At 44.2% G+C, this 17,004-nt stretch overlaps 2 protein-coding genes across 2 annotated transcripts in view; one reads left to right on the forward strand and one right to left on the reverse strand.

Moving 5' to 3' along the window:
• Window positions 1-5,758, forward strand: part of wasla (WASP like actin nucleation promoting factor a) — a 28,206-nt gene extending 22,448 nt beyond the window's left edge. The window contains 4 exon segments of the mRNA XM_071907791.2: window positions 2,107-2,338; window positions 2,340-2,694; window positions 3,649-3,757; window positions 4,200-5,758. Of these exon segments, the coding sequence (XP_071763892.2) occupies window positions 2,107-2,338; window positions 2,340-2,694; window positions 3,649-3,757; window positions 4,200-4,261 (758 nt within the window). The 3' untranslated portion in view covers window positions 4,262-5,758.
• Window positions 5,759-11,868: 6,110 nt separating this feature from the next.
• Window positions 11,869-16,192, reverse strand: lmod2a (leiomodin 2 (cardiac) a). Its single transcript, XM_071907714.2, has 3 exons — window positions 15,917-16,192; window positions 13,475-14,776; window positions 11,869-11,948 (listed from the first exon to the last, which is right to left on the reverse strand). The coding sequence occupies exons 1-3, from the start codon at window positions 16,190-16,192 to the stop codon at window positions 11,928-11,930; spliced, it is 1,599 nt and encodes a 532-aa protein (XP_071763815.2). The 3' UTR covers window positions 11,869-11,927.
• Window positions 16,193-17,004: the final 812 nt, after the last annotated feature.

Here is a 17,004-nt window from a genome sequence, read left to right on the forward strand (position 1 = left end):
CTCTAACTGTCTCTCTGCCTGTCTCTCTGCCTGTCTCTCTAACTGTCTCTCTAACTGTCTCTCTGCCTGTCTCTCTAACTGTCTCTCTGCCTGTCTCTCTAACTGTCTCTCTGCCTGTCTCTCTAACTGTCTCTCTGCCTGTCTCTCTGCCTGTCTCTCTACCTGTCTCTCTACCTGTCTCTCTGCCTGTCTCTCTAACTGTCTCTCTAACTGTCTCTCTAACTGTCTCTCTGCCTGTCTCTCTACCTGTCTCTCTACCTGTCTCTCTGCCTGTCTCTCTAACTGTCTCTCTAACTGTCTCTCTAACTGTCTCTCTGCCTGTCTCTCTGGTTCGACCGATAAGGGTTTTTGAAGGCCGATACCAAAGTTTTTGGATGGAAGCTGCTGATGGCTCATATTTTGTGCCGATATTCAATATATTTAAATTTGATCATTTTCAAGCCCAAAAAGTTTAATGTATTTGTGTTTTCCCCCAGAATTAAATTTTAATTTAATATCACGATGCCGTCCTGCTGAAATATCATATGCTAAATTATCAGTTTTTGTTTTTATTTGGGATATTTTTTCTTCTAAATTACATTAAATTTCTAATAATAATGATAATAATTATTCAAGGATAATAATTATTATTATTATATTATTATTATAATAATTATTCAAAATACAGGATTTTGATATTCGATACTGCAGAAATAGTGATATTCATGAAATATCGTGATATTCGATATTTTCGAATATCGGCCCAAGCCTATGTAGTATTGATCAGTTCTACAATAAATATGTAATCAATCAAACTGCATCATGTCCATCACATCAGACTGGAGCAAATCCAGTTTCTGATGAAAGGCCGGAGGGAAGAAACCATCTGTCGGTCCAACCTGCCGTCTGGACCTGTCACTCAGGATGATTGACAGCTGTCACTCACTTGTGTCCTGGTTTGTTTTTGCCGTGTTTGATGACGATGATGAGAATAATAACAAGGAAAAAAGATGACAGCTGAAGGTGTGTAGCATCAAAACATCACTGGCTTGATAATTTGGGGATTTAAAGCGTCTGATGGAGCGGTCTGATGTGTTTTATGGAAAAACAGACTCAGACATAAAAACCCTCACATGGTTCAGGTCTTCTCATACAGGACTACATCTTCAGCTGCCATTTATTCCTCCTGCCGTTTGTCCTCGACAGGAGATCTGAGGTGTTGAGATGAAATATTTTTATGTGTGGGAACAGCAGCCTGAGCAGCTGGAAATGTTTTATTCATACTAACTAACTAACCTGTTACCAGGTTTCTAACCTGTTACCAGGTCTCTAACCTGTTACCAGGTCTCTAACCTGTTACCAGGTCCTAACCTGTTACCAGGTCTCTAACCTGTTCCCAGGTCTCTAACCTGTTACCAGGTCTCTAACCTGTTCCCAGGTCTCTAACCTGTTACCAGGTTCTAACCAGTTACCAGGTCTCTAACCTGTTACCAGGTCTCTAACCTGTTACCAGGTTCTAACCAGTTACCAGGTCTCTAACCTGTTACCAGGTCTCTAACCAGTTACCAGGTCTCTAACCTGTTACCAGGTCTCTAACCTGTTACCAGGTCTCTAACCTGTTACCAGGTTCTAACCTGTTACCAGGTTTCTAACCTGTTACCAGGTTCTAACCTGGTAACAGGTTTCTTACCTGCACGGGTTAAACCATGAGAGCTGGGGCCGGACTGACAGCCGGACTGCAGCGAGCTCAGTCTGAATTATACTGTCTGTCTGTCTGACTGACTGTCTGACTGACAGTCTGACAGTCTGACTGACTGACTGACTGACTGTCTGACTGTCTGACTGACTGTCTGTCTGTCTGACTGTCTGACTGACTGTCTGACTGTCTGACTGACTGTCTGACTGTCTAACTGTCTGACTGTCTAACTGTCTGACTGACTGTCTGACTGACTGACTGACTGTCTGTCTGTCTGTCTGACTGTCTGACTGTCTGACTGACTGACTGACTGTCTGACTGACCTGAATTTGTTTATCAGTTTGTTTATTTTGTGAAAGTTCGTCTTCTGAAACTAACGATGTAAAGATGCTAAAATCTCTTATTAATAAAATCCATTCTCTCCCCCCCAGCCCCCCCTCCCCCTCCTTCTCGCGGCGGCCCCCCTCCCCCTCCTCCGCCCCCCCACAGCTCGGCCCCTCCCCCCCCTCCTCCCCCGTCCAGAGGGGGCCGGGGAGCCCCTCCTCCCCCCCCTCCCTCCCGAGCCCCCAGCTCCGCCCCCCCTCCCCCTCCTCCCACCAGGCCGGGCACGCTGGGCGCCCCCCCTCCCCCGCCCCCTCCCACCAGAGGAGGCCACCACCCCCCCCCACCACCACCACCAGCAGCCTCCGCCTCCGCCGCCTCCTCCCTCGCACTCCTCCGTCTCCCCCCCGGCCCCGCCCCCTCCTCCTCCCCCCGCGGCTCAGCACTGCGGCGCCGCTCCCGCTCCGCCTCCTCCCCCTCCTCCTCCCCCCCCGCCCGGCCCCCCTCCCCCTCCGGAGCTGGACGGTCCGGGGGGCGGAGACTCGCCCCGCTCGCCGGGCGGGAAGTCGGCCCTGCTGGAGCAGATCCGGGGCGGGGCGCAGCTGAAGAAGGTGGAGCAGAACCACCGGGCGCCGGCCTCCAACACGGGACGCGACGCGCTGCTGGACCAGATCCGACAGGGAATCCAGCTCAAGACCGTGAGTCGGCTGCGACCCGCACTTTACCTTCATATGTGTACATTTTACATTTTAGGCTTTTAGCTGATTCTCAAATTCAGATATTCGCAAAATATTGCGATATTATGGGCCCAAGTCTAGAGAAACCAGACTGGAAAACAACATGAACAAACCAAGAAAGAAGAAAATGTTTAGATCATGGAAGTTATGGAAAATGTTCCATCAGGGCGGCAGTGGGAACGCTGGAATAAGAGCTGTGGACAACTGGACGATTTTTTATCGTTCATATTCTTCTTCTGCTGCTGTTATCTCTGCTCACAGGCTGTCATTCAGAAATGTTCATTCTTTTCATACATATATTTCTACTTTCCCCATCCCATTTTTCTTTGTTGTATTCAGAAATCTGCTGCTGAAACCACTTAATTTCCCCTCAGGAATTTGGTAATGAATGCATTAATTAGCTTAATTAAGGGCCTCATTAGCATAACAGGTTATGTTTAATATATCATGTTGATCAGGAAGCTCAAATGCCTCTTGTTCACACATTTTTGGCTGCTGCTTCTTTCTTGTTGCTGCTCTGAGAAACTCTGAGCTGGACTTGGTTCTGTTCTTTATAACTGAACTGGACTCGATTCTGTTCTCTATAAACGAACTGGACTCGATTCTGTTCTCTATAAACGAACTGGACTCGATTCTGTTCTTTATAAACGAACTGGACTATAAATGAACTGGACTCGGTTCTGTTCTCTATAAACGAACTGGACTCGGTTCTGTTCTTTATAAACGAACTGGACTATAAATGAACTGGACTCGGTTCTGTTCTGTATAAATGAACTGGACTTATAAATGAACTGGACTTATAAATGAACTGGACTCTATATAACTGAACTGGACTCGGTTCTGTTCTGTAAAATGAACTGGACTCGGTTCTGTCCTGTATAACTGAACTATATCTGGACCTGGTTCTGCCTGCAGGTGTCGGACCTCCCGGAGTCCGGCCCCCCCACCCCGGCCCCCTCAGCGGGGATCGTCGGCGCTCTGATGGAGGTGATGCAGAAGAGGAGCAAAGCCATCCACTCCTCAGGTGAGACTCTGCCTCACGTTACAGATTATTACAGATTATTACAGATTATTACAGATTATTACAGATTATTACAGATTATTACAGATTATTACAGGTTATATGTTTCATGTGAGAGAAGCTGCTGGCAGTTTGAAAACAGTGTGAACCAGCGTTGTAAACGATTAATCAATGATCGATTAATTGCCGTTAAGAATTTGATCGATCCAGTTTATCAATTTAACGATCAAATTGAACAATATGTGGTGTCATCTTGAACTGCGTCAGTGGGAGTTTTACTGAAATAATGATTTAAAGTCAACACAAGGGGGCGCTCAGTCATCATCAGTTATTTCTGTGGATGATGGATCAAACTGATCCGGTCTGAGCCTTCGCCTCTCAGACCGGCCGGCTCGATCCTCCAGACTTCCAGAACCTTCCTGCTGAACTCTTTTGTCTTTTCCAGACGAAGACGAGGACGACGAAGACGAGGAGGATTTCGAGGACGACGACGAATGGGACGACTAGCCGCTCCTCGACCCCGCCTCCCCCGACTGACACTAAAATATCTTCTAAAAATCTTCCAGAACCTGACTAAAATTGTAATATAAATGTTGTATGAATTTGCTGTATATTTATTGTTGCCTTTTTGCTTTCCGTTTTTTTTTTTTTTTTATTATTATTATTATTATTATTATTAATCTGTGCAATACCTCATTCATTTAATCTGTAAAGTTGGTCACGTCTCCTCACCTGCCGGGCCTCCGGTCACAGAAAGCTCTTCAGCTGTCAGACGCAGCCGCTGCCGTTAATTATTAGCAATTATTAAAAATCAAAGACGACTAGCTTAACCCGCCCGGCGCTGCTTATTAGAGCTCCGCCCGGCGAGCGGCGGCTCAGAGAGGCTTCTGGGAACAGGAGGCTCTGGTAGTAACAGTTAACCGTGTGCAATGCTCCATGGGAAATATTTTTTATCTGTGTTTATTTTGAATGTTTTCGTTCGTTGTGTGAGAAAGCGGAAAGGGAGCGACAAAACGGGCCGGATCCTCTTTGTGTTGGCGGCTGCTTTAATGTGAGAAAACATATTTTCATATCGAGCGTCTCTCCGTCTCCCGGCTTCTGATTCACTTCTAGTTTAGCGACGTTATTTTTCCTGAGATGTCAGCGAGGCTCGGGCCGCGTTCGAGGCCGAAACGCATTTGCACACCGTTTGAACTCTCCACGATAGTTCAGTTTTGCGTGTGTGTGTGTGTGTGTGTGTGTGTGTGTGAAAGCAAGTGGCAACTCCGTGTCTGACCTGGGGACGGATACGCTGTCGGTCGGACGTTTTAAAAGCTCGAGGATTTGCGTTAACGTGACTTTTTGCCTCGTTATGAAACGCGACTGACCGCATGTTTCCCAGAGGCATTGTGGGATACCGTTAGAAAGCGTCTTCGGCTTCAGAAGCACTACAGAGAAACACTGCGAATACTCACTGAACCGATGGGAGTTTTGTCCGGGTGTGTTTGGTTTCGTCGTGGCTCCTGGTCTCCGGTCGCTCCGTTACTCCCCGCAGGAGGAACAGATGGGATCGTTCTCCGCTCTGTTTCTTAGAATATTTCATCACCAACAAACATCAAAGCATCTTCTCCCTTTTGGTTAACGAACCATGATTTTATGCAACGCGACTGTAAATGCCTAAATTGCTGAAAAAAGCAAAAGCAAATAATGAACCAAAACTGGCATTTGCGAGAAGCTTGTGGGTTTGGCGATTTGCCTGTGATCTTCTTCTTCTCCTTCTCCTTCTCCTCCTCCTCTTCTTCTTCTCCTCCTCTTCTTCTTCTCCTCCTCCTCTCCTCCTGAAGCGTGTACAGAAACAGTGATGCTCGTTTTAACCGTCGTCTGAGTTTTTCCTCCTCCAGAGGCTTCATGCTGCATTAAGAAACCGTGATACTGACATCGAACCTGTGAACAAGGTTGGGGGCGGGGGGGGCAATGAGAATACTAAATTGTATACTTAAATAAATGTTAATATTTACAGAGAGATTTTGTGTTTTGCTCTTTCAGCGTGTGGAAAAACTAGTTTTCCTAGCCTGGTTTCATGTTGGAGGGCCAAAGTGAGTTATTAGTTATTAACTTCTACCATAGAATCTGCATTTACAGATGAACTGAACCTGATAGAGCTACAGTAGGTAATTATGTGGTGAGAAGAAATAATTGCTAGTAATTACTTTGTCAATTTAAAAAAAAAAAAAATCCCAGGTAGTTAATGTGCTGACTAATGTACTAACATTAAAGGTGCGGTGCATTGTATTTGGTAAGTGAGCAGTGTTGTTAAAAAGCAGGACTCCCTCTCCTCTGTGATGATAAAGCAGTTGGATGTGTATCTAAACATGGTGAAAGTATCAAAACTAAATCCACACAATCCATATTAGAAAAGCGAGCCTCTAAACGAGCCGTTTGGACTTCCGTAACTTTGTGGCGTCACAAAGGTTCGCTCATTATCATTTCTGTAAGAAATAATAGACTAACAAAGTGTTTTTTTCAAAGCGGTCGAGCGGTTGTCATTGTCCAATCGGAACAGAGGGTCGTTAATATTAATGAGCCTTAAAGACACGGAGACAGAAACGGCCTGTTCTTGGTAAGGCTCAGAGAGATGCTGGAAAATGAACGTGGAGAAATGGATTGAGAGTGTTTTTGGTTCATGACACCACACACACAGCTTTGAATGGACAGAAAGACACAAAATAAAACTCTGAGTGGAGAATATGGAGCTTTAAACAGTGTTACCTGGTTAATAACTGTTATTTATGGGTCTTCATTCATCCATGTCAGTAACAGTAAAGTACCTGGTATTACAGCTTGTTACCACACAGCTTCCCCTCCATAATACACAGATTAATTACTTTCACAACTTGACAAAATAATTACCAACAATTACTTATTCTTCCCACATAATTATCTACATATCAGGTACAGACTGTACTGTAAAATGAAGTGATGCCAGGAAGGGAAAATGTCTGAGGGGGAAAAAAAATCTAATTTTGTTGAACTCACTTACTGCAGGTTTCAGGAAAGTGGTGACTGGTTTGTTGAGAGAGGTTTTTTTATGAGATATACAAAACAAACCGATCAATAAACATAGAAAAAATACATATTACATATTACATGAACATAAAGCACGACGATGTTCATTCACAACACTGACAGGACTAATAAACAAAGGCAAGACTTAACTAACTCTCCTAAAACCCTCCAGGGCCAAGCATCCTTATCGGGTGTTTGTATTCTAATCATCTTCTCTTTTTCACCAACACAAATCCTTTTAATTAAAAAAAAATACTTACATTTCATGAAATAAACACCGTGACACCTCATACACAAACTCTACTTACTAATGTGACAAGAAAGACTAGACTGAACCAAAACCTCTAAATATAGGGTTTTTTTTTTTAGTTATTTGGTTCTACTGTAGAACGTTCAAGAAAGGATTTTCTGCAGGATAAATACTTGAAGGAAGAACTCATGTCTCCCGCTGTATAGAATCAGAAATCAGAATCAGAAACTTTTATTCGCCAAGTACAATGTGCAAGGAATTTCTCTTGTTGCAGGTGTCAACATAAAGACAAATAAGAATAAGAAATATAAGAAAAAATAGAGAAATGTACAAGATAATGTAAAAAGTTATACAATACAATAGAGAACTGCAGCAGGATAAGTACAGCAGGGTGAGACTGGATCTATTTCCAGCCGCAGCGCTCAGAGGGACGAGCCTCGATTCCTCTTTCACTAAGTGGAGGATTTCATTTTCCCCCATTAAACATGTATATGACATTTCACTGGCATTTTATTGGCCATCTGAAGAGTGTTGTAATGAGGGGTCACTCGGTGAGAGTAAAGCCCACACACACACACACACACACACACACACACACACACCCTCAGTGGGAAATCCATATTTACTTTGAACAGCTGCTTAATGAACTTGGGAATCGTCCCACAGGCTCTAAATACATTTCCCACGTAACCAGACCGGATTAGAAAGTTATTTATTTACAGACTGAACTAACACTCTCTTGTTTTCTTCAAGATCAAATGAAACTGTATTGATCGCCCTGGGGAAACTGGGTAATTGTAGACGTAAAATAGTAATAATGTACAGCAAATAAAAATAAATGGTGGCATTAAACGTATCACAAGCAACTATTCCAACACTTTCACATAGTAACCTTTAATTTAAGAAATAAATTAAAGGTCCCAGTTCTCCTCTGTCTCAGGATCAGAATAAAGTTCTTCATGTAGTTCAGCTCAAAGTTGAATTGAAAGAGTTAAACTGAATGAATGTGAAGACTGAGTTGTCACAATACTGGCTCCTGATTGGCCGACAGCAGCGGCGTGGAGGCTTTCAGTTCAGATGCTGCAAACTGGACCAAAAAAACAACAAAGTGGAAGAGCAAAACTTCTGCACACTGAGATCCAGTTTCTGCATGTACTGAACCAAGCTTTCAGTCAGGTAGACCTTCTTCAGGGCAGAAGGAGAAGAAGTTTCAGGTTTGACCTGAAGGAGGTCTACTTGCCCTGAAGGAGGTCTACTTGCCCTGAAGAAGGTCTACTTGCCCTGAAGAAGGTCTACTTGATCTGAAGGAGGTCTACTTGCCCTGAAGAAGGTCTACTTGATCTGAAGGAGGTCTACTTGCCCTGAAGGAGGTCTACTAGATCTGAAGGGGGTCTACTTGACCGAAAGCTTGGTTCAATAAAGAAACTTGCATGGATCTAAGTGTGCAGAAGTTTTGCTCTTCAACAATGTCTTCACTAAACATTTCTGATCACACATGTATAGAAACAGAGTTAAATATGAATTCCTATAACAGGGAGCTTTAATGAGAAGTGTGGAAACAGGATCTGCAGCGATGCTGAAGAACAGCAGCTGAACACACTGAGACAGAAACAAAGAATGAAAACATGTAGAACAGAAGAAAGTGAAATGTAAAACACAGCAAGGCCTGGTGGGACGTCGGCCTGCAGGTTTCTGTCCTGGAGAACTGCTGAGTGACGGAGCAGCTGCTCTGCTGCTCCACAACAGACCAGCAGAGCTGACACAGACCAGCAGAACTGACACAGACCAGCAGAGCTGACACAGACCAGCAGAACTGACACAGACCGGCAGAACTGACACAGACCGGCAGAACTGACACAGACCAGCAGAGCTGACACAGACCAGCAGAGCTGACAGACCGGCAGAGCTGACACAGACCGGCAGAACTGACACAGACCGGCAGAGCTGACACAGACCGGCAGAACTGACACAGACCAGCAGAACTGACACAGACCAGCAGAGCTGACACAGACCAGCAGAGCTGACACAGACCGGCAGAGCTGACAGACCGGCAGAGCTGACACAGACCAGCAGAACTGACACAGACCAGCAGAGCTGACACAGACCAGCAGAGCTGACAGACCGGCAGAGCTGACACAGACCAGCAGAACTGACACAGACCGGCAGAGCTGACACAGACCGGCAGAGCTGACACAGACCGGCAGAACTGACACAGACCGGCAGAGCTGACACAGACCGGCAGAGCTGACACAGACCGGCAGAGCTGACACAGACCGGCAGAGCTGACACAGACCGGCAGAACTGACACAGACCGGCAGAGCTGACACAGACCGGCAGAACTGACACAGACCGGCAGAGCTGACACAGACCGGCAGAACTGACACAGACCAGCAGAACTGACACAGACCAGCAGAGCTGACACAGACCAGCAGAGCTGACACAGACCGGCAGAGCTGACACAGACCAGCAGAGCTGAAACACTGCAGCCAGTCTGCCATCTGAGAGGAATGAGACTTTATCCACCTTTCAAACATAATAGGGGATTAAGATCTGTCATTAAGATCTGGATCGGTGGTTCCCAACCTGGGGCCCAGGATCCTGCAGGGGGTCGTGAGATGATTTATGGGATAGGACAAACATATTTCTACTATACAAATTTTATTATGTCTACTTTTTCATTTTTTTCTCTAATTTTTGCTTTTTTTTCTTGTGAAATATGAATAGTTTTCAGACTGATTCTGATAATGAATCAAATGAAACAAGGTGAAAAGGGAAACTGTTACCACAGATATAAATCCACAGTATGCACTGTAAGTAGCATCAGACTGATGGAAGTTACTTGGAAACTTTTGGAGCTTTCCATTCCAACTTTTAGCGACTTTTCAGAGGGAATTTCCCATAATTCTTTGCATCAGCAACATCAAAAATGTGGACACTAGGGAAGCGGCCAGAAAATATAAATACACCGAGCACGGCAGCTGTCGGCGAGAAAGAGCGGTGTCACTTTATTTCAATCGTCCGCTGCTGACTCTCAGATATTCGGCAGTATCAGCTGTCAACAGACTGTTTTCAGTCGACTATCAACAGATGTTCAACAAATTATCTGTCAGTTGTTGTCAAGTGAACCTGCTCAGATTTCTATCAATAGACTTATAGACTGTCAACAACTTCAGGTTAGGTTTAGGTTTAGTCACATAAAACACTCGTCTTATGTCTGTTGATTAAATTCCCCTCATTGTCTGTTAGTGTTTGGTTGAGTACATGTTACTGTCTGTTGACACAAATCTAGACAGTTAACTGACATGTTGTGGAGTCAACAGACAACTACTGAAGTGAAGTGTTACCGAAGAAGTATATCTGTAAATGTAAATAATAATAATAATAACCTTTATTTGTATAGCACCTTTCATACACAACATGCAGCTCAAAGTGCTTTAATAGAAGGCAGATAAGGCAGATAAAAAGATAAAATTCATATAAAAGAACAAGCAACATGCATTGCATTAAAAGAATCAAATAGAAAGATAAAAGAACACAACAAATACTCTCACTTTTAGATGCACATTGTGAGTGAACCCATATGTTTTTCTTTAATTTTCTTTTCCCCTGTCCTTCCTGATTCTACTCTTGATCTCTATCATGCTACTAGTGGTTTTTTTTTGTGTGTTTTTTTGCACATTGATTCTATCTTTAGACAAATATGTTTTGCTACGATTTCCAGATCTGTTTTCCGTCCACGTGAAGCAGCGTCGGTGTATCCAAGGCGACATGTGATGTCACCAAGTCCATCTCGTTCCTCCTTTTTTGCACCGTTTCACACCCTCGCCGTCTCGCACGACCCACGCGCTGATGTCAGGTGACGCCACCTACAGTCCGTGAGTCTGAACCCTGAAACCCTGCTGGCTCCAGGATCTTGACCTCTGACCTCCATGGGTGTCAGTTGGGTATGGCGAGGTGTGGCGCTTGCAGTAAGTGAGTTCAAATTTGATCTTGTAGTTTTTAATAATTAAAAGAGAAAGTAAAAATCAAGGTAGTTTGGTGACTTTGGTCAGAAAATATATTTGGGTTTTTTGTATTAGCTGTGGTTTGCTCACCAGCCAGTTCACCAGTCTGTTTAAATCCCATCAGGCTGCATCACCAGGTGAATATCTGAAGGTTAAAGGAGCCCTATCAGTGTATTTCAGCTTTTCCTCTATTTCTATACCTATATGATCAAAGACGTTTAATGAAGATTGTCAAAATTTGATTGTGTTTGAGTGGTTAAATTTAAAGTTATTGCATTTTCAAAACTCATCACAGCTGGACTGGCTCCTGATTGGCTCCCTCACTAAAGAATGACTGAAATCCGTCCAATCAGGGTCCAGTTTGCAGCATCTGAACTGAAAGCCTCCACTCAGCAGGTTTACCTCATTTGAGTTAGAGGAGCCACTGCTGTCGGCCAATCAGGAGCCAGGATTGTGACGACTTAGACATTCATTCAGTTTAACTCTTTCAATTCAACTTTGAACTAAACTACATTTATCTGCAGAACATCATGAAGAACTTTATTCTGATCCTGAGACAGAGGAGATCTGGAAACTGAATCATGAAACCTGAATATGAGACTTTAAGTCAAATCTCTTTTTAACTCTCTGATTTGTTTATTTCTCTACACAAGAATATTTACAGCACATCTTTCACACACTGTAGCAAAATGCAGCGATAATAACTCAAACATCACACATGGTCTACCAGTAAAGCTTTTAAACTTAAATGAAATGCCATTCAAAAGTGTCATTTTGTAAAATCCAAAAGTGATACAAATATTAAATATCTCCAGGTCAGACTCGATATAAAGTGAGAACAGTTCAGAAGAGACGAGTCGATGCGTCGCAGACTTCAGCTCTGAGGCAGATCCACCTGGAACGACAAAGATCAGCACGAGATCATCAGCTGAACTTTATCATCTGAAAAACATCTGTGCAAATCAGTGAAGTGCGTCAATATTTTAGGAAATCGAGAGAGAATGTTATAATAATAATACTAATATCTTTATTCATTCAGCACTAAAGTTACAGCCTTTAAATTAAGAATCGCTTCACAAAAACTCTACACAATAACTGATAACTCTACAAATTATTTAAAGTATAGTAAGTAAATTAATAAATAAAATGTGCACAGAAAATCAAAAGTCATGTCAGGTTTTCCAGAATGTTTTTCTGTAGCTGTGGTCAGGGAGGTGGAATATATCTGATATCTGATATTTAATAAAAAAGCAAATTTGGGCCGTCTAATAGATCTGAACAATTAATAAAAAAAATAAAAAATAAATTTGCAATATGAATTTTACAATTTCCAAATCAGAATCAGAGAATTTAGAATCAAAACCTTTCATCAGACTCAAACTCAGTAAATCTGCGCACTGACACCAGAGGTATACTTTTTGTCGTATCTCACAGGTGCTTTATTCTATCATTCCAATTTTTCATGACTTTGTCAATCAATTTGTTCCTAATGACTTCATATCATTGTTTTCATATCATTGTTTTAATTAGTGCTTTTTAAAAATACCAATGTATTGGGGTCCTGGGGGACCCCAGTCAAAAGCACCCAATTCCGATTATGCAGTTTTAATAGATGGAACTATTTATTGAGTTCATGTTTGCCATGGGTCCTAACTTAAAGTATCACACACTATCGGGGGGGGAGGGGCACTCTGTCAGTCATTTTGAAGGAGACAGACACAGATTTCCTCATGTGCTGTCGACGACCCTAAATACTGCTCTTCCTAAGGTAAGATGATGTTCAAAGTCAGAAATACAATACATCATTTAATTAACTGTAACTTTCCTAAAATAATAATAATCTGTTTTTTTTTTCAGATGACATTAATTACATAACTAATAATGTTTTGAGAAGAAATAAGTTACCATTTTGCTATGATGGTTGTTTCTTACAGTAGTTTATTCTTGGGGTCCCCAGGGACCCCAGTCAGTAGTACTTGTATGTTAAATATGTTGGTAGGATGAGGGTTAAAGTTCTAAAAAAAAGTTTTTAAAAATCTAAGAAAAACGTATGATGATATGAATCACAGTTTAAATCGCAATTGCAACAATCTGTCAAATAATCGCAATTAGATTTTTTGTCAGTATCTAACTGGAGTGTAAATCTACACACTGGTTTTCTTCCGCCTGTCTTCTCTCTTCCCAGCAGAGCTCCAAGCCTTCAGTCTTATCAAATCAGCAGTGAAAAGTCCAGCTATTTATAACCGAGTGTGAGGAATTCACAGGGTTAGGAAGGCTGTCATCTAATGTTAGCACGCATTTCCACTAAGGCGGTGTGATGGCTTTTGGACGTTAATGATGCATACCTGTTAGATATTGCGCTGTCTGTGATCTTTGCACTTGAGCACAACAAAATTCTCAAAATTCAAAAGGAGCTCTTACCCTCTTTAGTGACCCGATGCTGCTTCCTCGAATGGCGGCCATCAGGTCGTCGCGGCTCGAGCGTTGCGGCGCCAGCGGCCGGGAAGGCTCCTCTCTCCTCTTCTGCACAGAAGGCTTCAAGGCGTTCTTCAGCTCTTTGAGGATGTCGGCGCTCTCCTTCTCGTTGGCGCCGTTCTTCACCTTCTTGGACTTGGGTTTCCTCTGGAGCGACTGGCCCTTGGTGCCGTTGGACCCTTGGTGCTGTTTGACCATCTCCGCGATCGTCCGGGTCGGCTTCTTCTCCGAGAGCGGCTCCAGAGACGGGCATGGAGGAGGAGGAGGAGGAGGAGGAGGAGGGGGATGTTTGTTTTGATTTTCAACAGTTTTCGAAGATTGTGACGGCTTCTTTGGCCTGTTTGCAGATGAACCGGAGACTTGGCCCGCTGGTGTGACGGACGCCTCGGGAGGACTTTGTTCCTTTTGCTGCTGCAGCCTCCTCTGTCGCTGCTGGTCCTGGTTGCGAGTCAGGATGCCGGTCGCCGTCATCCGCGGGCCCGGCAGGTCGAACTGGTAGCCCAGCTTGAGCAGAGTGGTGTTTTCCCTCAGTAGCCGCACCATCTCCATCTCCACTTTCCCTCCACAGATGTGCCGCTGGTTTTGGAAGCGAAGCTCCACCAGAGTCACGTTTTGCTGCAGCGACGCCAGCAGAGCCAGGATTCCCTGACCGGACACGAAGTTGGACTCGATGTTCAGGTTTTTGATAGAGCGGTTTTCCCGGAGCATCTTGGAGACGGCGAAGGCCACCCGGTCGTCCGCGTGAGTGTTGGCGAGGCTGAAGACGCGTACGTGCGTGTTGGTGCACAGAGCCTCGGCGAAGCGAAGCAAGGTCTCTTGAGAAATGTCTTCGATGTTGTTGAGGTTCAGCTCGCTCATGGTGGGATCGTCACGCAGGATCTGCTCCAGGGCTTTGTCGATCACGATGGGGTTTCCACTCGGTCTGTCAGAGGTCTCGTTCAGGTTTTGGTCTGTGGTTTCAGTCCTGGAGATTTCCTTCCTGGTTTCACTCCCTGAGCCTTTTGACAGACCGTTACACGTCTTCTGAGGACCTTTAGTCCTAAGAAACGCCTCCTTTTTACACTTATCCTTCTTTTCCTCCTCATCTTCCTTTGATGGCCCGGCATTTTTGCCAAATCTACTGTCCACTTTTTTCCCCTTCTGGAAAATCTTTTTCCGTTCGTTGTCCTTCGGCCTGCCGGCGTCACCGTCGCTCGCTGTCAGTTGTTCCACCCTGCTCTTATCTCGCCGCCGCTCCTCAGCGTCGGCCTGCACACGATAACAGGATGGAAAATTAGGTCGAGCCCTGACATTCTCCAGTCTCCGACTTTTAATTAAGAATACCTTCCTAACTCTGGCACTGAATCATTAAAGCTGGTATTTCTGAGACATCGTATTTTTAGACTGCTTTCCAATGACATATTACACTGGATACTGAGCCATGATACATGTGACACCCTCTGTAGCATTATATACACTATATAGCACAGGTTATTGGACAATTTTTGAACATGTTAAAAACATGCATCTCAAAACCCTCAAGGATAACACAAAAAGTCAAAGTCTTATTCCCATTGTGGTCTTTGGTCTTAAAACAAACAGCTTGGTCTTCATATCACAAATACTTCTTGCATATATTTTATACACTGTAAATTAATCATTTGGATTCTGTTTGATTATTGGCTAAATCTTTGTTCACAGTCAGGACTTTATATTGTAATTTAACAGGAATACAGTGATGTGAATCAGAAAGACATTTGAGAAATGTTGCTCCTAAAGCTGATATTATCCAACAGTGAACATTAATCTATTTCCTGAATTATCTAAAATTGCTGTCAGAGAAAATGTCAGATTATTTTATCTGACCACAGAGCGCCGATTCACATAAATCTTGTTTTGACTGAATGTTTAGTCTAGTGACTTCAAATACATTCATCACCTAACCAACGTTGACTGTTAATATTATCATTCACGATACTGAAGTATTTAGTTTAAGAGTAATATTCAGAATATTCTGTTACTTTATGCAATCAAGGATATTCCTGCACAGGATATGAAGACGCATATAAATGGATTATCTTTAATTTGACTTGACTGAAGAATCTGGAATGCTCTGTGAATGTAAGCACACTTAATGACTTACTGCACGCAAAATATTTTATATTTTATTATATTTAATGTGTCGAAACAGCAGCAGCAACAGAATACTTGAGCAAATGAAGCCTGGTGGGGAAACACATTGACTCCAGTGTGCTCTGATGCTGCTGTACAGCAACATTACATATCCGTATGAGGAGGGCTGAGGTAAAATACTTTCATCTGTATATGAAGTATTGTTGCCGCTCTTATCCACAACCTGTGCTACACTTGTTCTTCACTTCATTCCTTCATATCCCTGTCTGTTCTCACCCGTCCGGCGCCGGAGTCCACCTTCTCCTCCTCCAGCAGCTTCTTGTTCTCCTCCTCCCAGTACTTCAGCAGAGCCTCCCTGTCGAAGCCTCCTGTGGACGTCTTGGCGGTCTGGTCTTTCTGCCTCAGGCCGATGGGGACGTTGTCGTCGGGGTCGAGGTCGGCCAGCTCCCTCTCCAGCTCCTGCAGCTCCTCGGACGACAGCGTGGCCAGGAGCTCGTCCTCGTCCACCTCTTCGTACTTCCCCAGCTCCCTCCGGTACCCAAAGGTACTCATGGTTCGCCTCGCTCTCTGGAGTTCTGGTTCCGGTTTCCTGACCGCTCGAGCCGCTTGTTTTAACGCTTCCTTTCTCACTTGCGTCTGCTAATGAAGTCTACACCTACGCGATAGAGTCTTGCGAACCCGCTTGAGTCTACTCTCGCTTATTTACTTGCCTCTGCTCTCCATCAGACTCCTTCACCTCCTGCAGCAGAGCTTGAAGGAGTGGAAGTGAACGGAGCAGAGATGCTGTACGAATGGTGGCGAATCAGAGAGAGAGCTCCAGTTCATCTAATCTTCTCAGCTGCCAGAGGACCCAGGAGGGAGGGAGGGAGGGAGGGAGGGGAGGAGGGGGGGGGGGGGGGGCAGTGATGTCGGTCTTTTTTTAGGGTGGAAGGGTGTTGGGCGGGGGTCAACGAGATGGGCTTACAGGAGGAATGCGAGTCCACTTAAAGGCCTGCGGTGAGACCCGTCACCAACTCGTGCCTAGACAGAAGGAAAAAAGCGCCAAAAAGCCGCGGGGAGACATCGGAGACGGAGCGCTGCGGCGTTACGTAACGCGTCGGGACACAGAAACACGGCGTGGTTATGGTGTTGTTGGGGAAACACTTGTTCTCCCCGGGGAGAGGCAGGGTTACCTACAGTACACCGCTCTGCCTGGCTGTTTACACAGGGAAGGGACAGAGTCAAGTCAGGTCAGATTTATTTGTAAAGCGCTTTTAAAGTAATATTCCGCAAGTTTTTTTTCATATAAATAAATGTCAGTTTTGCTACTCTCTATCTGATACCATACAATAGTGATTCAACCCATAGCCAGTTCATTAAAGCTT

Source organism: Centroberyx gerrardi, chromosome 4, assembly GCF_048128805.1.
Source record: "Centroberyx gerrardi isolate f3 chromosome 4, fCenGer3.hap1.cur.20231027, whole genome shotgun sequence".
Classification (NCBI taxonomy): Eukaryota; Metazoa; Chordata; class Actinopteri; order Beryciformes; family Berycidae; genus Centroberyx; species Centroberyx gerrardi.